The 27,070-nt window shown below is 42.6% G+C and overlaps 1 protein-coding gene and 1 long non-coding RNA gene across 5 annotated transcripts in view; one reads left to right on the forward strand and one right to left on the reverse strand.

Annotated features, from left to right (window-relative positions):
* The window catches only part of AMOT (angiomotin), a 97,666-nt gene that overhangs the window by 45,676 nt on the left and 24,920 nt on the right, over positions 1–27,070 (reverse strand). The window contains exons 1-4 of one of the 4 annotated variants that reach the window (XM_075940901.2): positions 26,243–26,681; positions 25,622–25,876; positions 10,604–10,771; positions 8,199–9,099 (exon numbers count right to left, since the gene is read on the reverse strand). In XM_075940901.2, the coding sequence (XP_075797016.1) occupies positions 8,199–9,052 (854 nt within the window). In that variant the 5' untranslated portion in view covers positions 9,053–9,099; positions 10,604–10,771; positions 25,622–25,876; positions 26,243–26,681. Of the gene's footprint in view, positions 1–8,198; positions 9,100–10,373; positions 10,555–10,603; positions 10,772–25,621; positions 25,877–26,242; positions 26,682–27,070 lie in introns of those variants that run through there. The other 3 variants (XM_075940902.2, XM_075940903.2, XM_014580114.3) reach the window with 3 other exon arrangements.
* On the forward strand, positions 199–1,089 carry LOC142831235 (uncharacterized). The gene is made up of 3 exons (XR_012906906.1): positions 199–312; positions 417–502; positions 925–1,089. It is a non-coding gene; the product is annotated as an uncharacterized LOC142831235 (long non-coding RNA).

Consider the following 27,070-nt stretch of genomic DNA (forward strand, 5'->3'; position numbering starts at 1 on the left):
ATCTTGAGCTATTTTATTAAATCATCAAAGAAAATTACATGAAAAGCAAGAATTTTTGCTTCTTCAGAATTCACTGCCTCTCAGGGTTTATTCCCATGTGACATCATAATCCTCTGTGTGTCAATCATTTCCATAATGACCTAACCATGATGTCAAACACAGCACTATGTTGACTGACTGTGGTCCCATCAGTTTCTGCATGAATTTACAAGTTAAATAAATAAGTTGCCAACCCTTATATTTGCCAAGAAAACATTCCAGTCATGAGCTGACATTGTACTCTCTGTCCAAGTACGCAGCAGACAGCCTGAAGTAATAACCAACACACTTCAACTGCCTCCATTTATCTAAATGGTTTGTTAATTCTGTAGCCTAATAAGTTTCATTTAAATGTCAACATTGTTTACTATTTCAAGGTAGATCATTTTAGTGGAAGTATCTTGTTACTCTGCAATGGTAAGTGAAGTTGAGAAGATGGCAGATGAATAAAAAGCAGGAGCAGGTGAGTGTTGAAGGGACTTACCGTTTTTGTACACGTGTTTCTGATAACCGTTATAATTGAAAACAAAAAACGAAAGGAAAAAAAGTAGGTAAAGGAAATCCCAGCTGAGCTATTGCTAAACGGAATATATTTCCAAGATTGCCAGTAGACCGAGAACCTCAAAGCTCACCTATGCTTCATCTCACCTTTTAAAATTAGGCTGGTCTTGGGGAGAGCCAGGATTCCTTTGTGCGACTACCAGTTCTGACACTAACTAGATGTGCGATCTTGGGCAAGCCACAAATTCAAAGTGTGTTTACTTTGCCCATTTGTAAAACAGGGGTAATGCCACCTCCTTTTTAAAACATGCTGAAATCTTCAATATACAAGTTCAAACTCTTATTCAGTGTTGTTAACTCTGGCATTTTTCTCTTGTTTGGCAGTTTTCTCAACTCATGGATTCCTCTGATGATGAGAGAATTACAACCGTCACCTTATTTTAATACAATCTGTTTCTAACTCTCACAGTTATAGGGAAAAACTTGAGCATATAACTGATTGGACCCTAGAAGCGCAGAAACCAAAAGACAAATAAACCCAAAACATTCTATGACTTGGTTTGTATTTGAGCTCAGGATTTTGAAGCCATTTGCATTATGTTTTGAGGCCCAACTCATTATTTTTGAGCTGTTGGGGGCTGGAAAGTTATTAATCAATTGAACATATATTACACTCTGTGAAAGACAAGGGCTATTAATAGGTTGGCCTTTTAAGCATAGCTTAAAAATACATATTGTTTACAATTCTACTTACTACATGCTCAACATCATCCAAACTCAAGAAATGGCTCAAAAACTATGTTAAATAATCTCTCTCTCTCTAAACACACACACACACACACACACACACACACACACGCGCGCGCCCAGGCCCATGGCCACGAGTGGCACAGGCCATGCAAGCCACCCACCCGCTTCTCTGGGACTGGCCCTCCTGTAATCATTCATGAGTATAACTGTTCCTGCTATCACATCACTCCCTTTCCATTTGATGAGAAACAATGGCATTTCACACACATCCCATTGTCCCAGCACAAGCAAACCCTGACCTTCCTTTAACTTATGATAAGAGGAAGCTTCATGTCAAATTTGGTGATCCTAGCTCTTACCATTTAGGAAGAGTTCCTGAACAAATGGATTCACAGACAGACTCTCTACTCTCTAATGCAGGGGAAGGGAACCTTTTTTGGGTCGAGGGCCACTGACCCACAGAAAAAAAAAAGTCAGGAATCATATACAAGTAAAAAGAAAAAGCCCACCACCCAAAAACAAATGTGGCCCCCGACACATTCCCCACACACACCAGAGCCTAATGTGCTAGTGCTCTCCAACCCCACAGGCAGGCGGCAGGAAGCTGAACTGCCAGTGCGGGCTCCCCATTGCTGGGGAGGGAGCTCTGAGCCTTGGGGGCCGGATACAGCCGGGATCCCTGCGTGTGTGTGTTTAGTGACAAGCTATATTGGATGAGGACATCAGTAATTCCAGGTGCAGAAGAAACTAGAGCAATAATTTTATCAAGTGTTTCCAAAGTTGGGAAGACCAACTCCTAAGAGACTGCTAAAAACAATGAGTGGTCCTGTAGCGTCTTAGGCCATGTCTAAACCATTCCAAAAATAGTAAATTTGACCTAATAACTCCCAATATAACAAATTCAAACTAGCATGTCTACACTACAGAGAAACCTTGAAATTAGTCCAAGGCAGGCTCTGTTCATGTCGACGTGCTACCTCAGACTTAGAGCCCCAGGAATCACTGGGAAGAAATTAGTTCAAATTACTCTAGGGAGTAAATATTTCAAAATAGTAACACCAGAGCATCCACACTACCATTATTTTGAAATAAGTGTTACCCCTGATGAAAAACAGGAGCACAGATTTTAAATTCCATGGCCCATTATTTCGAAATAACGGGAATGGTTAGTGTGGACGCTCTCCTTATAAATTTGACCTTGGGGGGGGGGGGTCATTTCAAAATCAAGTCCTAGAGTAGACCAGAGCCTAGAGACTAACAACAAAATATAAACGGTATCATGAGTTTTCATGATCACAACCTACTTCAACAGTTCATGAGTCATCATCTGAAGAAGTTGGTTGTGCCCACAAAAGCTCATGATATTATCTATGTATCTTTTTAGTCTCTAAGGTGCTACTGGACCACTCTTTTTTTAAGTTACAGACTAACACTGCTACCCCTCTGAGATTCCTAAGGGACCTCTTCACTTTCAAGACTGCATCTTGAGACAATTCTTGCTTCTTTTCCACTCCCGGGTGCATGTAGGGGAGCCTGGACTACCCTGCCTTAACAATAAATAGTGATGTCTGCCTTTAACACAGTGCGGATCCCTAAAAAGCAAAACCCAGGCCTGTCTCAAGTCTGGTGCACATAAAGCACGGTTTGGGAGGGAGAAGCGGTGAGACGCAGGAATGCTTTTAATAACAATGCAGATTAAGCGTGGTAGGCAAGACCACGTCAAGAACACACAACAAGCAACCTTGTTCTGGTATTTCTGTTTCTGATAACCAAAAATTATAGATGCAGCCATACAACTGTGAACTATGCACATAGCAGCAACATCTTGAGTGACAGGATGTACTCCAACTAGGGTATTGGGCAGTTTACGTATCCTACACAATACGTAATCAATTGGTAAATGTTATTAGAACAACAAATGGGCTTAGCAAGAACAATCGATGGGAGGAAATGGGCAGGATTGACCCACAGGTCCTGCTCAATGTAATTAAAAGTAAATAGGCCCTTCATGCCGGTGACCCAGTGCATGGTGTTCCAAAGCATGGGAAGAAAAGGAACCACGACCTCCTGCCCGGTACTGTAGGTTGCATGATATGGGTGAAGTGTAAGTGAATTAGGCTTTATTATTGTATTATAGTAGACGATCTATTGATTGCTTTTGCATTGCTTTGCGCTATATGAATTGCTTTAGAATTTATAGTATTTAAGGTTTAAATTGTATAGTAATTGTTTTTAAGGCTTGTAAAACTTAACTGTATTAACTCCTTAAAGTTTGCAATAACTAAGAAAGTGGTTAAGTATCCCTAGAGTATCCTGGTTCCTTTGGATCCAAAATAAATCGAACTACACAACAGTGCATCTCTGCAGCATACAACATGGACTAGTGCAGATCACATACTGGGATTTGAGAATTTTGCCCATTAAAACACTAAAGCGGGTATTTTAGCTGAGAGGGCACAGACATGTGAAAATAAGACATGGCAATAAGAGCATCAAGCAAAAAAAAAAAAAATTAGATTCCTGCACAAAAGCCCTAAGTGTTGCACACACTATATACAAGACTTCATGCACAAGATCACCAGGGGAAATAAAGAGACCAGAGAATGTGCCTGTTGTTAAAAGCTTTCCTTTTTCCCATTCACTCCTACCTGCATCGTATTCAAGCAGTTACACTTCCCCTTTCTCCCACAACATTCCTGTCTCAAAGCTGTAAACATTCAAAATGAGCAGCCTTCTCAAGAGATCATACAGACATCTGAAATCCAACAGAAGTATTTTTGTTCTGCTTTCCTATTCGTATCTGATTATCATCTACTTTGATACAGCTAAGGCTATCAAGGGGGAAACAGTATGCCCAAAAAATACTAATTATGGGCCTAATTGTGCAGCACTTATTAACAAGTGCAGTCCCACTGTGGGCAACAGAAATAGGCCCCCATTCAAAGAGCTCATGGATCAGGCCCTAAAATGGGCTGGAATTTGAATTCCTCCTGAACATTGAAGTGCCACAGGCAGATAAGAGGGAGAGAATCAGGCCTGTGAAGTTTCACATGTCTTATCAGCATTAAATTATTTTTAAAACATCCAAAAATGCCAAGTAATAACACAGATATGTCAGCCTGAATCTCTGTCTGGACTGATATTTCCATGAAACTAACATCATTGTAGACATACCTATGTTCCCAAACTAACACCATCAGAAGCAGGTGAGGCAGACAGTTTGCAATCAGTGTTAAATTTACCACACCAACCACTCTTTTCCCAGACTCAAAAGGGTGACTCATGAGAATGCTGTGAATTCCCCAGGGTTTATCTTGCTCAACCAGTTTTCATTTAACTGGGTTGTTAGGTCACCCTCAAATTCCACGGAACAATGAAGGGAAAAAACCCTCAGAAATGGGTGTGGTTTCAGTAGCAGAAAGAAAGTTCTTTGTTTCCTTTATGTGCAGTTAAAAATATATATATTTGAATATCCCAACCAAATTCTGAGAAAAAGCCTCATTGCATGGTCAAGAGAAAAATTCAAGGATTTTCTTCATTCCAGGCTAGGCTGCAAAGTCATTCATTGCCCTTCCTTTGTTCTCAGAAAGTGTCTCTCTTTTAAAAGTTATGCGCTTTTAAAACACCAATCCATTACCCCAGCTGCACCTTTAGCAGCACAGAAGGTTTATTGTTTTCATGACAGTAAGGTTAATGAAAGGCGGGGGGGGGAAGAGCATTTGCTATGCTGCTCTATAATTTATGGATTAGGAGCTAACAGTTTAATCTTCTAATTGTTCCACCATTTCAGCAGTTGCTTCCAAAGGAAGTATCTGCTCTATGCAGCTATTCAGGTTAAACAGTAACCTTGGTGGATTCCTTAGGGCTTTGAAGACAAATAAAGTTGCTTCCCATCACCTCAAAACTTGCCAACTGAATCTCCTCTCTGAATCCATCATTGTGTCCAATACAGACAAGCTGGTTGTTAGCATGATTTCAAATGTCTCTCTCTGTACACAGAGAAAAAACTAAGTCTCTAATGGTAAGGGCTTGTCTCCTTTTACTGGGAAATCACTCCAGCAGAGATTGATTTCCCAGGGTTCAACTTAGTCGATTTAGTAAAGACCTGATAAATCAACCACTAATTATGCCCCTTGATTCTGGTACTCCACCGGGTTGTAAGGAGTAAGGGAAGTCAACCTCCCACTCTGGGGATGTCCCAGTAAGTCAAGCTAAGATTTTATTCATGTAGGTGGAATTTCATATGTGAGTTCAACTTCCTTCCGTAGCATAAACTTGGCCTAAGAATATTTATGGTGAGGGAATAACTGTTAAAGATTTCTTGACCTTTTCAGCTTTGATAGAAATGTGTGGCCCATTCACAACCAACTTCTCCAGTCATTCGCCACATGAAAAACAAACAAACAAACAAAAACCCCTCCTCTCCTGACATTTATTATTAGAAGATATACCCGGTGTTGCTTGGGTACTTCAGGGCAGAGGCTCGGTGTGTGTGTGTGGGGGGGGGGGTGCAGGAGTCAATGCAGGGGTTTGGAGATGTGGGGGGCTCATGGTAGGGGGCTGAAGGTGTGAGGGGAGCAGGATTCAGGATTTGGAGAATGAGAAGGGGCTCAGGATGTGCAGGATTCAGGGTTAGGGGATAAGGAACATCTCAGGGCAGAGGGTGGGGTGCATGAGTCAGGAAAGGAGGTTGTGAGGCGGGGAGGCCCAGGAGAGATGGGGCTAATGACAGACGCAAGGGCAACTGTCAGCTGGTCCTTGAGGCCAACACAGGGTGGTGAGCGAAAATATCTTTGCTATTAGCTGCTCCCCAGAGCTGTAACACTTGCTGCCCCCCCCCCCATGGTCATTCAAGAATATAACTGTCTGTGCTATCACAACCCTCCCTTCTGTCTGATGAGAAAAATGGCATTTCTGGCACAACCCAGCCCTCACCTTGCTTTAAGCTATGATAAGGGGAAGCTGCATAGCAAATGTGGTGATCCTAGCTCTTACTGTTTTAGGAGGCGTTCTTGAACAAACAGACTCACAGACAGACACACAGATGCACAAACTCTCTCAAATCTATAGCAGATTTATGTAGGCAGATCAAAGAGCCTTCTCACCAGGCCCAATTGCTACAGAAAGCATTTTGGAGCACAAACAATGGCAAACAAAGCCTGAAAATAGCTTCCAATGTGGCTGGAAAGGATCCAGGTAGATTCAGATTCTTCAGAACTCTGAATCTATTCCAAAAACATTGGCTTTTCTCTTCCTCTTCCTCCCCCACTTTTTAGACACAAATACACACAGCCTCCTCTGCCTACCTTTGTAATACTTCACTGACCTCATGTTGCTGTTTTAGAACATTTTCCAGCCACCAAGCAAGGCAGAAATTATTATACTGATGTCCACTAGCTTAAAACATTGTAAGAGGGCTTCTACTTGATATAAGGGAGAAATCTGACCGCCCACCCCAGCTGGGTCGGACAAAAGAAAAGGTACATTAGAGCCAGGCTATATTCCAGTTTAATAAACTCGATCTGTTCCTCCCACCCGGAAAGGTTGCCAATCCTCCAGGATTGTCCTGGAGTAGGGATGTTAAATTTAGTTTAATCAATAAGCGGGGGAGCTGCAGCAGGGTTAGCTCCCAGCCCGAGGAGCTAACCTCTTTGCAGCTCTGCCTTTTAAACGTATTAAGAGCTGGCAGGCCAGCTGATTTCCCACTCAGGCAAGGTCCCCCCACTGCGCACCAGCCTTTTAAATGTATTAAGAGCCTGCCAATAGTGGCTGCTGGCCCCGCCCCCAGGGACTATAGAATAGAAGACCAACCAATAAGATTTCATGAGGTTACTCAGCTATTCATTTAACCGATATTTAACATCCCTGGTAGGGACCCAGTGGGGGAGGAGAGGGGGGAACCAGCACGAGCCGGGACAGCGGATTCCCACAGCTTGTGCTGTGCTTCTGATTTTTAAATGTATTAAGCACTGGCAGGCTCTTAATACATTTAAAAAGCAGAGGTGTTGCATCTGGGACTGGGCGCGAGCCAGGAATTAGCGGATTCCCAGCTCGCGCCTGGTCCGCCTGCCCCCCTACCTTCCCTGGCTCCTGCAAAGACAGTGTTGGGGTAAACCGGCTTTTAAGCTGGCTGCCCTGCCCACTTGCTGCCTCTGATAGGGGCAGCAAGGGGTGGAGCAGCTAGTCACTTACATCCCTATCCTAGAGTCAGTGAGAATTGGAACCAATCTCCCAGTAACTACTAAAAGCAAACTGGAAGATTTTAATGAGAAAGAAAATGGTATTATGGCATGCTCGGAAAAACTCCCAGAATAGCTTGAATCAGAGTTGGCAACCGTCCCCTGGATATCAGTATTTGCCCCCAGATCAGACCTAGCAACTGAACTAGAGCAAACCAGAGTAGGCCAGGATCTCAATAATTCAGGAGGAAATAATGGTTGCAGTGATAAACAAACAAGTCTGGGTTGGTGCACTTTCCCCTTTCCTAAGTGATCTGATATGAAGACATTAAGGCGTGGTCTATACCCTGATAGTCTATTGTCCTGGCAGATCCAGCTAAAGCAAGAGATTGAATGTTTCAACAGTGAATCATGCAGCTTTGGCTGTTTAGCAGAGCTGTTGCAGGACTCAGGAAGTAGGTTAGAACTCAGTGTGGACCCATCTATGCTGCAATATTAAACTATATTTAACAGTGTTAGGCTATTATTGCAAGGACCCTAACCCCTAATGCTCAGCCTACAGTCCTTCCATACTACAGCTATAGCTTAATAGAGCTGGGATCATCATAAAAACTCAACCTGTACTGGGGGGGGGGGGGGGGAAGGGAGAGTTTTGCCCCTTTTTTGCTTCTTACAAAGATAAAAACCACAGAGCTGGGAAGGTGACTAAGCAGTTAAGAGGCCACTCACCTGACTGATCCATAATCAGGAGGATGCTGATATCTCATCATAGGCCCATCGGATCGACTCTGCTGGCTCATGCGATGATCACTATAGAAATGCCCAGGGTCCTGAGGTTTGCAGTTCATGGGTGGGGTGGACATGTTTTTGAAAGGATACTCTGGCGGAGGGCCCCGGTGCTCTATCACTTTCAGATTTGGCTGGGGCGGCGTGGGCACTGAGTTTTTATAGAAATCATTGGAACTCGAGTTTTTGTACAGGTCATTTGGCTGCGGGGGGGAAAGCGGCGCACTGGTGACGGGCGCATGGGCTTTGACGCCGCTTGTGGCCAATGACAGCTGCATCAGCCTCTCACTGAGAGAGCGAACGTGTCCTTGCTTGAGGTCCTTAAGTCCTTCATCCTGATGGACTTTCCCAGGGTTCACTCGCTGAACCGTAGGCCGCCCTTCAGTCCTCATCTTTTGATTGGTTACTCCCGTCACATAAAATGCTGCCCCAACGCTAGCATGCTGCTGGCCCCGGAAATACTGTGACTGGACTTTAGCTTCTTCGTACGTTGGGAGGTCTTCACTGTTCTGAAGTCTTGGAGAAAGCTGCTTTTCCATGATGCTATTGTCCACCTGAATCTCCTGGCCCTGGGGCTCTTGGCGGGCAGCATGAGTCACAAGCTGATGGTCCTGGGTGCTCAGCCCTTCGTTCTGAGACCCTGGACTCCCACTGCTGTTGAAAGGGGGTGCATTCCCTGTGGCTTGTTGATGTAAAGCAAGGAGGTTGCGGTTGTCATTTGGGTTTCCGTATCTGAGCTGCTCCTGCAGCAGACGCTGTAGAACTGTCGTAGCTGTTTGCTCTTCTGAATTCCTCATCTCAAACTGTGGTTCCTTTGGGGTGGAATGCAAAAGCTGCCCTAGACCTAAGGGGAGGAGATATGGTTAGTAGTTCTTTAGTGGATCAAGGAAGGGACAATTTAGGAGCAATGGTTTGAAACTGAAAAAAAAAAACTATAAAACAGATTAAAAGGGATTTCTTAACAATAAGGATCATTAAGGCCATCAGACACCTGCGTGGCGAAGCCTCCAGTGACTGAAGGTAACCAGGCTGTGGACTGAATGACCCAAACAGGAAGGTTTTTCATGATCTATAATTCACAACATGGTGGTAAAAATGTCCAAGCCCTGTCCACAGTATACTAATTCCTGCCAATGGTAAATTACATGGCAGAAATGGGAATCATAATCAAGGACCAAGAAGAAAATAATTGGTTAAATTTAAGGAAAAAACAAGATATATATGCTTAAGAGTGAAAAAGGAGAATCCCCATCACTTAGGTAATTTACAGTAAACAAATGAACATCTGACTAGATAATTGTTATAGGTTTGGGGGCAGAATTGTAAAGCCCAGTTTCCCTTTTTTACCCACTAAATATTGGTTTATGTGATTTTATTTAAACATCTAAACTCCTGACACACAAGCATAATAAAGTAGTTAGATGCCTAAATGACATCAGTTGTAACCACACAACTATGGAGGGGAGGGAAAGGGTCATCAGACTGAGGTCTACAAAATCCAGACTCTGAGTACGAGTCTGAAATTGAAAGGAAAAACATAACGAGTGTCACTTAAACTCATAGATCAATAACAAATACATACTAAATAGGAGCTTGATGGTCAGTGAGCCAAAGTGGTGATACAGGGGACAAAGCCACTAAATCTCCCGTCAGAGTTGCAAGTATTCAACTATTCTGAAAAATAAACCTAATACGCCCCTGACTGGGCATGCAAGAATTGATGCACTCCAAATCCAGGGTCATTTTTGAAAATGTGAGCAAAAAGTTGCTTGCCCCAAGTGCCACAGTCTGTGACAGAGCCAGGGATAGAAATAAGGTCTCCGGATTCTTATGAAGTCTCTTTATTCTGTGTCTTAACTCCTATTCTGTCATGACAGCTTACAGACGACATTTATCAGCCATATCAGGAGGTACTATAAGCTGGTTTTATTTTTATATATATATATATATATATATATATACACACACACACACACACACACTGTATACATTATATACTGTATATAAAGTGTTCTTAACCCTTTTTATTGTACATACTGTATACTGCATACTGTAATGTTTTACTTTTTTTAAGCCTTTTTTACCCTTTTTGCTCAGTTCAGCTGCTGCTGCTGTTACCTTATGACTCATTTTTTGCTGAAGCTCACTCACTATGCTCTTGCCATTTTGATGCCTGACTATCAGGAGTGCTGGACTATTGGATGCCGGACTATTGGAGTTTTACTGTACTGTCAAGAGAGAAGTTTCTAGAGAGAAAATCAGAACATGCCCTATTCCATAAAAATTTAGATACCAACACAGGCACTGGAATGATACTCCTTTGAAATCATATCTTCTATGGCTTGTACCTTATTTCTGTCACTTTGACTTCCTCAGCCAGGTGTAGCAATTCTGATACATGAGGGGGGGGACACCTGGCCTTCCTCCTGAAGGTCCAAAATCTCCACTCAGAAATGGTTTCAGTCCTTTCAGTAATTGGGCTCACTTGAGGCTCTCTTCAATCCTCCCCAAAAAATCTGAAAAAGAGAGAACATTTTAACTAGCAGTGAGGACACCAGGAGTTACAAAACTTGATCAATATGCCATGCTCCCCAACCCTTCACCTACTTTCAACTTCTCCTGAACCTATGAATTTTGGTTCCCTTGAGATGAACAAATCCTATTAACACCCAACCCCAGACACTTCTTAATCATTAGTTTTTCTGCTTTGAGAACAACTGTCATCTAATTATGCTCTCTCTTTTTTGTGCCTCCAAGAAAAGTGGTGATAAAAATTCCCTAATTATTTAAATCCACTGGTTTCCTTTTTGGTAGGAATGAAAGCTACACTGCTGAAGATGCCTTATTGGCTGTCTTTCAGTAGTACTGTATAAATACGTCAATAATAAATATATTACCTTGCATTAGAAGTTCTCAAAGCACTTTACAAACATTAACGAATTAGGCATCATAACATCCCTATGAGGCAAGTTAAGAATTATCCCAATTTTTAGATGGGAAAAATGAGGAACAGTTGCCATAGACGTATAAGGCAGAATCCAGAGCTACCTCCCAAATCCTGGTCTTTAGCATCATCCTTTGCCTTTTAGGATGAAAGGCAATTAAAATATTTTAATATCTTTGGGTATGTCTACACTACCCCGCTAGTTCGAACTAGCAGGGTAATGTAGGCATACTGCACTTGCAAATGAAGCCCGGGATTTGAATTTCCCGGGCTTCATTTGCATAAACCGGGCGCCGCCATTTTTAAATCCCGGCTAGTTCGAACCCCGTGCCGCGCGGCTACACGCGGCACGGAGTAGCTAGTTCGGATTAGGAAACCTAATCCGAACTAGCTGTACTCCTCATTCCATGCAAATGAAGCCCGGGAAATTCAAATCCCGGGCTTCATTTGCAAGTGCGGTATGCTTACATTACCCTCCTAGTTCGAATTAGGAGGGTAGTGTAGACATACCCTCAGATACTAGAGGTAGACAAAAATTAGATCAAACTTCTATATCTATGTCTATATACAAATTCTCCCCCCCGCAAAAACAGAGATTAAGTTAAACATAAATTCCTGGGTGTATTCTTGAATCTCTCAAAGATGGATGTTAACTCTACTACTGAATGAGGTAAGGACGGATGTAAGTTGACTATTCAACTATCTGATAAGCATGCACATAAGCTTATTGGGTAGTCGAGTAGAGTACAGCCGATCCCCGAGTTACGAACAGGCGATTTATGACCGTTCGCATGTATGACCAAACCTTCTATTAAGCGGTTGTAAAGGCAGTCCCTGAGTTACAAACACGACCCACATTTACGAACAGCGCAGTCGCATGTAAATCAATGGGGTTCGACTTACAAACACTTCAAGTTATGGCCAAGTGTTTGGTCCATAGCTCGTTCGTATCTTGGGGACTGGCTGTACTCAACTACTTGCTTCCCCTTCCCCCGCCCTTTTGCAGCCTTTGTATGAGAGGCTAAAAGGAGGAGCTCATGCTGGGGGCGGTGCCACCTCCAGCCACCTCTCCCCCCCGCCTCTAATAGAGGCAGCGAGCTGGGGGTAGGGAAGGCTGCTCCAGCAGCAGTCCCTATACATGGGGGGTCCTGCCCACCAAGCTCTTACTACAGCCTCTCTTCGAGTTACGAACGAGTTACGGACTAAACACTTGGCCGTAACTCTATCTGTTCATAACTCGGACCCCACTGAGTTACACGTGACCACACTGTTCGTAACCGCGGGTCGCGTTCGTAACTCGGGAACCGCCTTTACGACCACTCTATGGGAGCTTTGGTTGTAAGTGCGAACGATCGTAACTCGACCGTTCGCAACTCGGGGAGCGGCTGTACATTTAAAATGCAGAGGCGCAGCGGTCCTGGAGCAAGGCTCCCCTTATTAACTAATCGTGTTGTTGATACAAATTGCATCAACTATACAATCAGCAAAATACCCGTTCCTTAACATCCTTAGAACAAGGTTCTCTGAAGAGGGAGTGAATCAATGCAAAGGAAGTGGAACACAGTTGTATATAAACTATGCACATATTTTAAGAATGGACAATTATAACAAAACAAAACAAAACAAAAACAAGCAAAAAAAAACCCAAAATTAGTCACTGAAATATGTAATTTAACATGATTTCCTGGAATGTTGCAAAATATAAAGTCAGCAGATGCAATGAAAGAATGCAGACATGAATACGTCTGTCTCCGTTTTATTATGGTGCCCATCCACACCCAAAGAAATGATCTCAGATCCGTAAGTTAACTAATTAGAGTGTCTGCAGCAATTTCAGTACACATGAACAATATCTAACTATGGAACAAGCCTCTGTTGTCTGGTGTGCTACATGCAAGATGGTGGCTAAGAACTAACACCTAGTGTCAAATTCTTAACAAGTGACTTAACTTGAGAGGGATATATTGAAAACAGCTGCTAAAAATATGCAGCAAGAGATCCTTTAAACCCAGGCTTTAAGATAGCAGATAACTAGAATAATTTGCAGCTTCTTTTCCAGTACTGCACAATGTAAGGTTCAAGGATCTTTAGTCTTGTTCATACCAACATCATAATTTATTCACTTTTTACAAAGTCACCCTACGCAACCTTTTTTATGAGTGCACACAAAGGCTTTTATCCTGTAATATGATGCTATCTTTCCACCCAACTACAGTACCTCTTTGGTGTTAAGTGGGCAAATGTGGATTTTATCTTCTCGTTAAAAAACAATGTAGTTTGAGGGCAAATTCCATAAATCCTGTTTCTCAGTGTAAAAGATTTCTCAATGGAACAGTTCAATCTAATGTCCTCTAATATTCCTGAAGCAGAAAAGTACTAAGTACGACCATAGTTATTTCACACACACCCTCTTACATCACACAACTCTAACTTCTTGCATTGAAGCAATAGAACAAACAAGACGACATTCCACTACAAAAAAAACAACCCTACCAGTGTGATTAAGGAACACTACATAATTGGCCTGTACTTTTGGTGCAAATTAGGAACCATCCCTGGAAAACCAGGACATGAGACAAATCCAGTTATACTATAGGAATGCTTTAGCCAATTGATCCTGCTTTCTTGAAACTTAAGTTGCTAGCAACGTTACTGCTAGCCCAACTTTGTTAGCTACACCTTATTTAATTATCACTCACAAAGAGGGCTTTGTGCAACTTGCTTCTGTGGCAAGATCCCTGGATTCTGCAGTGCTTGTATGCAGAATGCTGGAAATTCTATAGCAGATCAATTTAAATAGTGGGTTTTATGTAATTAAACATGTCAATGATCAGTACAATCAGGACTGAAGTTTGTGTGTTATTTGTTGGGATTCTAAATCCTAGGTATGAACTCCCAATATTTTCAGTTTTCAGTATGCCAAAGGTTTCTGTATTGAAAATACAGAAGGGTACTGCAAATTGTCAAGGGGAAGCTGAAGGTTTTGGCAACTGGCAAGGCATGGTAGGCTGGAGTTTGGGCATGATCACGTTATATGGTAGCTATTACAAAATGATTGGCAGTGAAATAATTGATGCTGCCACTTAAATAGTCAGCTTTAGGTTTCAGTTTTACCATCAAGATGAATGGAGCAGCTCACACTCGGGATGTGAAAGGTTAACCGGTTAACCAGCTAACTTGTAAGCATCACCCAAAATGGGTAATGTTTACTGGGCCCGGTTAACCGGCAGGGGCTGGAGCAATTCCCCTCCTGCCCCTGGCAGGAGGCTGTTCCAGCTCCATGGGGACCTGCTCCGATCAGAGCAACCCCTCTTTACAGCAGGCCCAGCCTCCCGTTGCAGGTTACACACTGGCTCCCGCCTCAAAAGACCAAACTATTATATCCTAGGAGTTCCTTGTCCATCACTCATTTCACTCAGATTTAGTGCAGAATTTAAAATGATCACAGGGCTTGGTTATCAGGAAACACAGCAGTGTATTTTCAGTTCTTCACTCACATTTCTGCCTGCATTATGAAAATAAGCAGATAAGTGAAATACTCACCCACTCTTGAAGAGTGGCTACAATGGCATAGCTACATATTACCCTGTGTGGAGAGACTGCAGCACTAAGAACAACACAGGTAAATGGACGTGTCTCATTTCTGCTTGCGAAAGTAAGTGGAATGTAAGATTCCCTATGTATGCAGCCTGTACACACTTGCCCTGCATTACTGCTTAGCCAAGAAGCTAATTAACTAGCGTATCAGGAGGGATAAGAACAGGTTCACCTCCTCTTCCCAAGGGCTGAAGTACAGTTAAGCACATTCAGTTTTATTCAGCCCTATACCATCCATACAAATAAAACATAATCCAATGTCTTTATGGATTCAGAAGTTCCATATATCCAGCCACTTCAAAGTGGAGAATAAGAGCATTTCCAAGTGAGTCTAATGGCTGGTGTCGTGGTCTATTTCTTTAGAGATGCAGATCCTCCTCCTCTCTCCCACCCAGACCCCATGCTAGCAGGAGCAGATACCATTTGGTTCTCTGCCAACTACGCTTTCACAGCCAGTTGAAAAGTTCTGTGATCTCAGAGAACTCTGTTGGCTCCAGGAGAAAGGTGAGGAGATATTTAGCATGAAGATGAGGGGCTTGGACTGTGTCAGAAACCAAAAGATGTCTCGAGAAGTGCTTAAATGAAGGGGGACCCTGACGCATAATAGATACCTTAGACAGGACTGGGGAAAAGCACAGAGTAGCTCACATTCAGAGTCATCTATAGCAGAGAAAGCAAGCTTGCCCTCAGCAGGCAGCCTGGATACGGTCCCAGTCCTGCAATCTCTGATTCAGGAGTAGCCCTTACAAGCAGACTGCTCAGAAATGCAGTTACTGCACATGCGCGCACACCCTTTGAAGGGGCTGGAAATGTCGGGTTCATGAGAGTGAGGGCAGAAAGCTGTTCAGCGAGTGAGGTAGGTGATGGGCCAGAACAGCAGGGATCAGGGAACCACAGTCCCCCATTTTTAACTCTGGTATAGTTTGGGGACAAATTACAAGGCTTGAGCAAGTGCGGAGCAGCACAGGCAGGTGCTGTGCTTTGTGGGAGAGAGGATGATCCGCTCCACCGCCACAAAGCTGTACTCCTGCCTATAGCGCCAGTCTCTTCCTGGGGTGGGCCCCTCTCAGTGTCCTGCACCCGAATCCTCGTCCCCCTGAGGCGTTGCCCTGGGCCCTTCACCTGCCCTGGGTGGTGCACCCCAGCTAGCAAGGACAAAGGATAATTGAAGGGTTCCTAGGTTTGTCATGGCCCAGCTCCACCTTCCAGGCTGGCAAGGGGGTAGGGCGTCAGGTGGAGGAGGAGCAGCAGGGCATGGGACCACAGAAGGAGCAGTGCTTTGGGGGCTCCCTTCTTCTGCCAAGGTTCCGGCACTCCTGACGCAGGTCATAACTAAACATTCTTACCTATATTCCATCCCTTTCCAAGGAAGAGAGATAAGAATATGGAGGAGAAGAATTGCCCTTGAGAATAAAGGTTTTATAGGTGTGCATGCCCGCTGTCTCCAACACTTAAAACCCCAGGGACAGGCATGTTCCAATCCTCAGAGTTCTGATAATATTTTACCCTTGCATTTGAACAGAGCACAATTGTTACCAAATACATTTCAAAGTACAGTGCCCCCAGGTAAATGACATCAAAGAAAACTGGTTACCTAACATGCTTCCCTATCTGGGATTCAATTATCCCTTTCTCAGTTGCTTGTGTTTGCTGACTGTGTCTCAGGTGATCTTGCAGGTGTGGCACCCAGCAGGTGCATGCATCAGTGCCAGCATTACACATCTTCATACCACAGAGACAGAGTCACCACACAAAAGAGGAAAACTTCCTCCTTTTAGCTAAAAAGAAGAAGTAATGCCACCTGGAATCATACAAATTACACACGCTCTTTTAGCATTAGATCATCAGGCATTCTAATACTGCAGCGAGGGAGGGGCTCACAGACCTAGGCCTAGGTAGATGGAACATAGTTCTAATAACTGACACAACTTGCAAATACACTCTTGGCAAGAACTGTATCACTTTGATGAAAATGGCTCAATATCTTCCCTTACAGCCCCACCACACTGGAAGTGGGTCAGGGTGAAATAAAGAAAAGCCTCAGCAAGCCTGAACAGAAAGTACTGAGTGAAAACTCTACAAAAAATTAACCTAATAAAAGTTGAGTGATATTATCAGTAAGTGCAACAGGCTGCTGAGGAGCCTGATCGAAAGAGAGGTAAAAGACTTCACCTCTACTCCCAATTCCTGTTTTTCCATCACAAAATATCAGTTTCCTTAGAGGGACTCGATCAAGTAATTTTAGCCCAGTATAATTAACGTTAGTTGTTTTAAAATGGAAGCAGGAAATGCTTTTCCAAAACCCAGTATAAATGGAAATGTTTCCTGGACTTGAGTTTAAATATTTCAGTAAAAAGGGTGTGATAAGGGATTCAAAGGTTGTCCAGCAATACTGGAAACCCAAACTCAGTAGCATTGCTCAAACAGATAAAGGTATAGCCTGTTGTCTTGGTCGAAATGGAAGATCTATAGAGTTAAAATTTATCCAGCTGTTTCCAGGGGATATGATATTCTTCACTTCTTGTCCTATACTGTTTTGTGCTGCAGTGTGCTCCGACACAGCTGTAGCAATGTACAAGCTGTCCTCGCTAGAAATCCAAGATACGTTCCAAAAAAACTTGGGACTTATAGCAAAACAACTTAAAGAGGGGAATTTTTTTCCTGCGGCTGACTTGCATTTGTGCAAATTGGTTTGGGTTTTTTTGTACGACAGGGAACAGGAAGACTTAGAACACATCAGTTCCTATAAGCATCAACAACTTTAGTGTGGAGGGGACATATACTGGAGCGACTTATAGTGGTGACGCCCTGTACTCTGGAGACTACTGTTTAGCAAGCGACATAGCAATTCCTGTACATCTAGAGCAAAATCCTGATTACTCTGAAGTCAATAGGAATTTTACCATAGATGTTTGCATGGTTTAACTAGATCCATATTGAATCGATTTTGTTCAACTGGTGCAAGTTTTCTAATACCAGGTCTTACACCACAATAAGGTTATTGGTGCCGTTTTGCAAATATATATTGGGCCAGATTCATTCTTGTTGAACTTTACTGATTTCAATAATTCTTCAATTTTTCAGAGCGGTCTGGTGAATTGTCAAACTCAAACAGCTTTTTGAATTCAACATTTAGTTTTTGGGGGTTTTTTTATAGACACTTTACTCCTTACTGCAGCTTGTACTCAGGCTTCTGTTGTCAGCAGCCCCATCCCACAAATATCCCAAGTATGCATCAGCGTCATTTTCATTTCATTGTGTGGTTTCTCCCTTCCTTTGCTGATTTAGTCCAGGCCTTTCTTTTGGATTTTCAGATAATGAAAACCACTTGAGGTCAAAATAAAATCTTCAAATCCATAAATCAGTTTCACCTGCATTATCAAGACTGAGCAAAGCATTTAGGGCCGTTCATCTGTTCCTATAAATAGGATCAAAATGTTAAGTTGTGCATTGAATAAAAAGGTCAGAATCGAGTTCCACATTTTAAAAAGCAGAATTCCTTCCTACAATATGACACAATGGCCACGGACATGTATTATCTAGCCACACATTTATGTTACATGTTATTCTAAGGTAGTTTTTCTTGATAGGTCAGGTATAGCATGGCAAAAAGCAAAAAAAAAAAAAAAAAAAAAAAAAAGCTAGCGCAGATCTCTAATATTAATAAAAACTGGTAGTGGTTAAGGGGGCAAAAAACTTTACCATGGCCTGATGTTAGCATAGAATTAATTCCCTATATTTTGCCCATATTTTGCCAGTTAGGGGAGTGATATTTTTGACAATATATAGTAATGTTCTTAAAAGCCCTAGAAAGGATGCAATTGTAATACTTGCTTTTACTTGTAAACTTATTTCGAACAGGGAACTAGTATAAGCTGTGTTGGCAAAAGATTTGTTTGCCAGTAGAGGTTGCATATACACTAGGTTTTTTTGCCAGTTTAGTTATAATAAAAAAACATTTAAACACAGATCTGGCCTAGATGACTTTGCTAAAGGACACAGGAAATTGGAGACTTGGTTATACACGAAATTTGCACTAGTTTAACCAGAAATGGTTGTTAAAATCAATTTGGTACAAAGACTGCAAATACTGATGAAGAGTCTTTTAAATCATATTACACCTGGCTTATATCCATTTAATTTAGGTCTGTAATTTACCAACACAACATAAACCGAGAGTTAAACTGATTTAAGTGTCATCATATTCAGGGCTTGCACCAGTTTGACTAGGCAGATTTTTAAATCAACTTAGTCAAATTAGTATACCTGTCTAGTATAAGCAATGTCCTAGGTTTATGTGCTAGCCACCACTAGTGTATTACAGCCTCTTCCCGACTTATGAACCGGCTACGGACCAAGCAATTGGACCAAGTGTTCGTAACTCAGGATCTGCCACTTACGACAGCTTCGGTCGTAACTGCAAACGGTCTTAAGTCGACCATTCGCATCTCGGGGATCGGCTGTATATGCATTAACAGCAGTTGCAGGGAAAACAACCCCAAAATAATCCAAGCACTCCACAATTTTCACATACTTTGTTCTAAAATATAACTGTAATTTAAGCTTATATGCATGAGTCATTAATGATTCAGAACCTCAGAAAGTATTTTAACCATAAGTTTGCTATTCAGAGGTTAATTTAACACAAGTCATCCTGGGAAATAGAAGTAAAAAAATAAAAAGGATCCAGAGGCACTATATGGCAGTGCCTGTTTCTGAGCATTCTCTACAGGACAGCAAATGCAGAGCAAGTCTGTGGACCGTGAAAGAAAATGGGTGAAGAGCTGGCTGCTCATAAACAGGGAGAAGGCAATTACATTTTCATCACCAAAATGGTATAAGATTTGCCCTCCACAACATGCCATATTAGATTTTTATTACAGGTGGATTAGCACTGACTTCCCTCCACTACATCACTGTGCAAGATTCCAGCACACAGGCCTCATTCACCTAAAATCACCACAGCAAATATACCATTTTAAAAACAAACTGCAAGGCAGTCTATATTTCTCCACTGCAAAGTGAAACGGTTGCTTGTTTATTTATTTATTTTTCACTCTACCAGATCAAAACTATTCATACATTCCTCGTTCACTGATCTCTCACAAAAATCAATTGTCTGATTCACACTTCCATGGCTATAAATACACACAACACATTCATAAAGGTAAGATTTAATAAATTATTTAAAAAATATGTCTGGGTGTCTAAAGAAATGCAGAGCTCCACTCGCTTGGAGGGGTTTAACAGACAAGAAAAGTAAATATTATGCTGTAGACTTAAACTGTAATTGGTCTTACGATTCTTTTGCTTTTATTGTCTCCTGTCATTGCATTGGTGCTGAGAGATCTTTGCCTGAGTTGTTGAAGTTTCATGACAGTTTTGCAAGGCTGAGTTATATGAAACATTACAGAAATATTATGTGTTTATGGTGTCTTCTAATACACTTAACTGCAACATTTTCATAAGGACAAATTGTCCATCTAAGTGGAAAATCTAGACTAGAGATACTTGAAGCATGAACCAAATACTTTTACAAGTACTGAAGCTATAGGCATAGCACTGAGTATGCAGTAGTCATGCTATGTGGCTGGCCCTGCATTCCAAAACGGCTTTGGAACACGCGCTCTTTTTCTCTGAATAGAACTTAACAAGTTAGTGGACCATGCCACCAATTTGGATTCCTAAGAAAGCCATTTGCCACCTCTCTTGTAAAAGACAATGACCTAAAGCAGTGATACTCAGACCTTCAGTGGTTCAGGAGCCAAATTACTCAGTGGTTCAGGAGCCAAATTAGCAATCAGCATTACCCCAAAGAGCTACATGTAGTGTGAATTCATTGTTTCCTTTACTATATTTTCCTCACAGCAAAATGACTGAAGTGACCAACTATTATCATTTTATCAACTACAAATGATCAGTAACATAGTAAAAGCATCGTGATTGGTTAATAATTAAATCACAGTGTTTTACTATCATGTGCTGCTAAAAGCTGTAGGAGACACATTAAAGAAACACTTGCAGCTCCTCGGCCTCAGTCTGAGTATCACTGATCTAAAGATAGTTTTCAGCTGAATAAATTAATATTGGGAGGAGGGGCGAGGAATTCAGCACCTTGTGGAAAAGCTCAACCCCTAAAGTGATAATGACCCACAGGGGAGAAAGCAAATCCAAGGAACAGACAAAAGGCCACCCAAGAAAATATGGACTGAGCCGTTAATCAATGGATCTCATCTTCTATGATGCCATTGGTGAGCGACAAAGCCAATCATCCATCAGCAAATCCAATTCTAGATTAGGGATGTAAGTGAATTCTCAACTACTTGACTACCTGATAAGACTAAGCTTATTGGACATTCAGGTGGAGTACTCAACTCCTCACTTCCGCCCACCCATGCTGCCTCTGTATGAGAGGCAGCATGGGGTGGGGGGGGAAGCTGGTGCTGGGGGAAGCCGGCTTAAAAGCCTATTCCCCACAGCACCGGCTCCGCAGTGCCACTTCTCCCCCCTCCATCATGCTGCCTCTATCAGAGGCAGCGGGGGCAGAGAAAGTAGGGGAGGTTGCTCCGGCAGCAGCCCCTGCCCACAGCCAGCCCCAGCCACCGCAAATAGGGGCTAGTTCCGGAGCAGCCCCTGTCCACGGTCAGTCTGGGCCGCCACGAACAGGGGCTGCTGGACCCAGCGTGAGCTGGGACTGAGCAGTCCCAGCTCACACTGGTCCAGGACTGCTGCGCCTCTGCCTTTTAAATGTAGTAGGAGCTGCTAGGCTCTTACTATATTTAAAAGGCAAAGGCACAGCAATCCCAGAGTCAGCGCAAGCCGAGACTACTCAGTCCCATCTCACCGGCTCTGAGAAGTACCCCCACTGCGGCTCAGCAGAGTGGCTCCCCTTACTAACTAACCATGTAGTCGATACAAATTTTATCGACTGCATAATTAGCAAAATACTCGTTTCTTACCATCCTCATTACAGATGTCACATTAAAAACCCGCCATGTGTGCGTGGTGTACTCTTTTCAGATCCTACACTTTTCTTGTAATGTCTGAGTATGATGACTTTAAAAATGTTTGAGAGCCTGCACAAAAGTTTGCTATCAGAACAATCCGTCCTGTGCTATGACTTCCAGGTCACTAGGAGATATGCCCCGTGACTTCACATTGGCCTTTAAGATACCTGTATAACATTTATCCTGACCACCAACAGAGCACTTGCTGTGAACAAGCTGGCTATAGAAGATCTAAAGTAACTACAAGATGGGCCAAACCTGCCTTGAAGAAGTTTCCATTATGGTTTACAGTTTGGTTCTGTGGCTCTCAGCATCCCCACTATACACTGCACAATGGATGGTTCTGGTAAATCCTCTACTATTTAATGGCACTGCATAGCTACAGCAACAGTCAGCTTGGAACACTTATCTGAACAGCCAAAAAAGCCACATCCTTATTATATTCCAACTGGCTATAAGGAGAGAAAGAGCCTTCTACCTTACTGCCAGTCACTAAGCATGACTGTTCTTACAATATTACAAACACTTGGTCTCCATGGAAGGGGCATACCTAGCAGCAAACACTAGCAACAAGGAACATTCCACTCCCACCCACATCATCCACAATAAGAGAAAAACTCTGCAAGGTTATTACCCTGAGAAAATCTTCCAAGACACTTTCCCAATCAATGAACATCTACGATTAGCACCAAAAGTCCATAAAAACAGGATGTACCATTAAAGTTTGGGATGGGTGGGGGAGACAAAAGAGGGTCTCCTGCTTATTTTTAAATTATTATTGAAAAAGATAACATAATCCAAGAGTGGGAACCATATGCCAAGAATGAGGATGTGCTTTTCCTTTATAAATTAAAACATGTCCCAAAGCCATATAGCATTCTGCTCCAAATCGAAAATCCCTACGTTTACAAGTGTTTAGACCCAGGTTTTTTTTATTTAGACCAAATTCTAATGTAAAATCTTAACATTTAGGAACTGTTGTACTTTCACTGGGATAAAATCAATGACACTTTTAAAAGTCAATAACTTAGTTGAATGAAGAACTGAAAACCAGAAGTGTGCCCTAAAAATTTATCAGCGGGTAGGTACACTCAGTATTAAACAATAATTTTACATCAGCACACAAAAGATAATCAACAGAAGTTGACAGTCGAATTGGAAATTATCAGAAGTCTACCTCTTTCGAATGTCGCGTTCAACGCTACATTTCTTCGTCAAAATTGCATCACTAATTTTGTTTCAAGATATCGGTGCCCTGAATCAATGTCAAATATTTTCTAATTTTAAAAAAAAAATGGAAGACTCATTGGGGACTAGAAGTTTTACATAATTGTTATTATTTTGTGAAAGTTGTGAAATGTGAAAGTTTTACTTTATTATTTATTTTGTGCTTGGCACTGTACAAATACAGATCACAATGACCCAGTAAGACATCCCCATTGAGAAACATGCTATTTCTAGACCTGTTTAGCAGAGAAAAAAGGGATGTGAGAGTTTGCAACCTAAAAGTCATCAATTTCACTAGCATTTTGTAAAGATTTCTTGGCAGTGAAATACTATAGCCCTACTATTAAATATCAAAAGAAAATAGTCTGTTTATATAGGAGAGGGGTAGGGAAGAGGAAAAAGATTTAATTTTCTATACTCCTGTTCTGAAAGTCTTAATATTCTTTTACAACGCAAATGGCTTGTGTCAGTTAGGGTCCATCTGAAAGAACGTATTTCAGTGCTTCATTTACATTCATAACTCCTCTTTATCCTGGAAAGATCCCTACCAGGTAATAATGAGTAAATAAACTATCAAACCCAACTTTAAGTGCTTGTGCATTGTAAGTTATTCTGCATTTAAAAACATTAGTGCCCTTGATTATTTATGTGGATGGCATATACAGCACCGTGGAAATTCCACAGAAATTCACCAATAACGTACACACAAGTGTTACCATATAACCTACTTCAGCACAGAGAAGTGGTAAAAAGGCAACCCTCCAAAGACACTTTCATTATATAGTCTCTTTGGAAGGTGGTGGGGCAGAAGTATAAATACTTACCAATTCCTTCCATATCGATCATACAGACATTCCTTATGTAGGCATTCCGGTCTAGTAACTTATGGAATGTGATCCTTATGACCTTACCTACTTCCAAATCAGCCACCTTTTTAAGTATACGTTATACTAGTGAGATATTATGCATTCAAATTAAGAGGATGGTCAGGTGCCTCAGATCTCAGATTCTACATTACATGTGGACCACAGGTTCAACTCACAGCCGGTAGACTGCCAGGATGGCAAAGGGCAATATTTTTCACTCCATTTTCATGAGCAAATGTCATCTCTTCCCACTTTGGAAAAGCAGGCGCAGCACCAGCTCTCTAGCATACTTCTTGGGATCTGCCATAGGACTCTAGGAGTAGGGAGACTTGGTCTCCAAAATAAATGAGGTGATAAACGTGGAGCAAATCAGCAGCCACAGGCCACAGTGTGCTTCCCTTTCCTTTCCCTCTCCCTACTCCAGCCCTCATCTGATCCCCAACTGAATTTCCAGTCAGCCATCAATGCTACTGCTTCCTTGAAAAGCCAGGCCTACTAACATGAAGGGCCAACAGGGTAGCTAAGCAGAGATTCAAAGCCTATTTAAAGGATCCTGACAATTGCCCATTCCATGGTGGTGGAAGAGCAAGGCCTCTTCATTCCCCTTCACATGTTGCTGTTCCAGAAAGAAAGGGATATTGTGAAGGAAATGTTGCAAGCCAAAACTTGGAATTTCCTGTGTTATCCTCAGGGAAAAGAATATGGAACTGCAACAGGGAATACTCAGCCAGAACCATCCTATGGAGACACTTCACATTTCAACATGGAACACAGAAGCCCTCCATGGATAAGAGCAGTCCTAGCCCAGGTAGAATCCCACAGAGACTTCTGTAGCCATGACACAGAGTTTTGGAGGAAATGAAGGCGAGAGAAGAGGGAAAAGAAACATTAGAAGCACAGTGAAACAGCTCTCATAGCTGAGCCGCAGTGCATGTGCACTATGGATTAACACTAGCCTCACTAACGAAAACAGCATGCAACAAAAAGTACATTGCCGCGCTATGAGACTGGGCCTTCATCCAGTCATTCTCTGTGCATGCCCATACAGAACTGCTCATCTCACTTGGAAGTTTCATTCTAAGAGGCACCTCAGGCTCCCCGCTACCTATAAGTTCAGTACAGTGACAAGTTCATTAACCACGCTTAATAAATAATACATTGTTATGCACTCATACAGACTCACTCTTAGCTTTGGGCATTGGTGACCACTTTTTTTTATATTCGATAAGCACAACAGAGAAAAAACACTTGAATTAAACACTTCATATACAACTACCTTTCAATGTAAGCACCAAAAAAAATCAATAAAGTATGGAAGCCACGATTACACACACCACCCGTGCACACACATACACTGATCCCGGGATATTTCTCTGTAAAATAAAAGCAGAAAAGCTTGAAATGTAGACTCAGGTTGTAACTTTTCTTTTGCCACAGAAGTAGAAGAAAACGAGAAACACCACTGCTGTTAACTAGAGCCTCGTGCAAAGCCAGCCTTGTCCTGTCACCCAGGGCAAATAAAATGTCATGGGTGCCCTTTCAGACAATTCTGCAAGGCTAAGCTTAAATATTTGCAGGAGGTGAAGGTTCAAATAACGACACAAAGTCCTCAGACACCACAGCGATGGACGAAGAAACTTAGCAGAAGACAGGAGAGCAAAATCGAATTCCTAGGACCTCGGTTCATTGCTATCACAAATAATGCAAGCTCCACACTCCTCTTACCTCCTGGTGAGCTGGAGACCAAAAGATTTTCTTCTTTTTCCCCCAAACTGACGGCACACTTGCAGCTCTTTGGGTCAGCTACACAAAGGATGCCTTGCTGCCAACGGTATTCTCTGTCTTGCTTTTACCGCACACGATTTAACAGGCTGGCTTCACAGGAGAGTGCAGAGATGTTGCACTTCAGGGAGCTTTCACTGCAAATCCTTCATCCTCCGTGTCGATAAAGCAAGCGAGCGGAGAGTGGACTTTTTAAAACTGCAAAAAATAATGGTTTGATTTCCGGGGATTATGTGGACCGCATCAGTGGCTCGAGTGTTGGGAGGATTTTTAATACAAGCAATAAAGATCGATGTCTAAAAATCCAACTGCAGTCAGAGCCGGCGGCCTGGCTCCCCTGCGAGAAAGAACGTGGCTTATTTAAGAATGGCAAAAAGGAGAAGAGACATTTAAAAGTTTCCTCCTTCCTAGTGCAATTGGCTAAGTACAAATTCTGCTGGTCAGCCCCAGAACCGCACAGGAAACTCCAGTCCCCCTCTGCCCTGGGAGGGAAAGCGGCCATCCAGACACTGCATTCCGGCCTCGGATGGAAGTTCCTGCTCTTAATCAATGTCCCTCACTCACCAAGAGTTTCTGTTTCCAAAGCTGCCCTGTGCAAAAAGCAGGCAAGAAGTGCAACCAGAATCCAAAGGCTTCTGATCTCCCGCAGACCTCAGGGGCTGAGCTCCCATTAATGGGAAAACATGGCTGGGGAGGCGACAATCCTGCAAAAGGAGATCAACCCCAGGCAGAGCAGCGTCTCTCTTCCCTTTTCCTTCTTCCGACTGGCGCTCTCTCTCCCCCCAGCCTGGATTCCAGCTGGGATTGTGCGAGTGTGCTATGAGAGGAATGCAGGAAGCGCACCTCCTCCACCTCCCTCTAGCAGGAGCCCTGCAACGCCGCTCTGCAGCCGGAGGCACCCCACAGGAAAATCCCTCCGAAAGTTTAGCTGAACTGAGTTCAGTCTGGAAGGAGCCGCTTCAGCACGCTGCAGAGCCACAGAAGGAGTCAGGAGGGAAAGAAAGCCTCCCCCCAGCCACTCTTTTTATGTCTATTGGACAGCTCCAACTTCGGTGCCGCTTTCTGTTGGCTGGCTGACTTGTCAATCACGCCACACACGTTTAAAAAAAACACCAGAAAGCCTAGACAAGCTTCCATTGTATTCTTGCTGGAGCAGCAGAGAGACTTAATTCTGAGCTTCCAGTCTCAGGAGAGGTGTAACCAGGACTCAGTGCCCCTGCAGGAAATACTGCAAGGAAAATGACAACTAGTGAAGTACTGCAAGCCCCCCTAAAGCAGCTAAAAAATCTGTTTTTATCTTGAGACGGAAGGGGAAAACATAACAGAAGCAGCATCTCTCTTGAATTCCTTAAAACACCTTCCAACAGATTGGAAGCTGTAGCATCCGAAATT

This window comes from Pelodiscus sinensis, chromosome 13 (genome assembly GCF_052426305.1).
Source record: "Pelodiscus sinensis isolate ZL-2025 chromosome 13, ASM5242630v1, whole genome shotgun sequence".
NCBI classification, from domain to species: Eukaryota; Metazoa; Chordata; order Testudines; family Trionychidae; genus Pelodiscus; species Pelodiscus sinensis.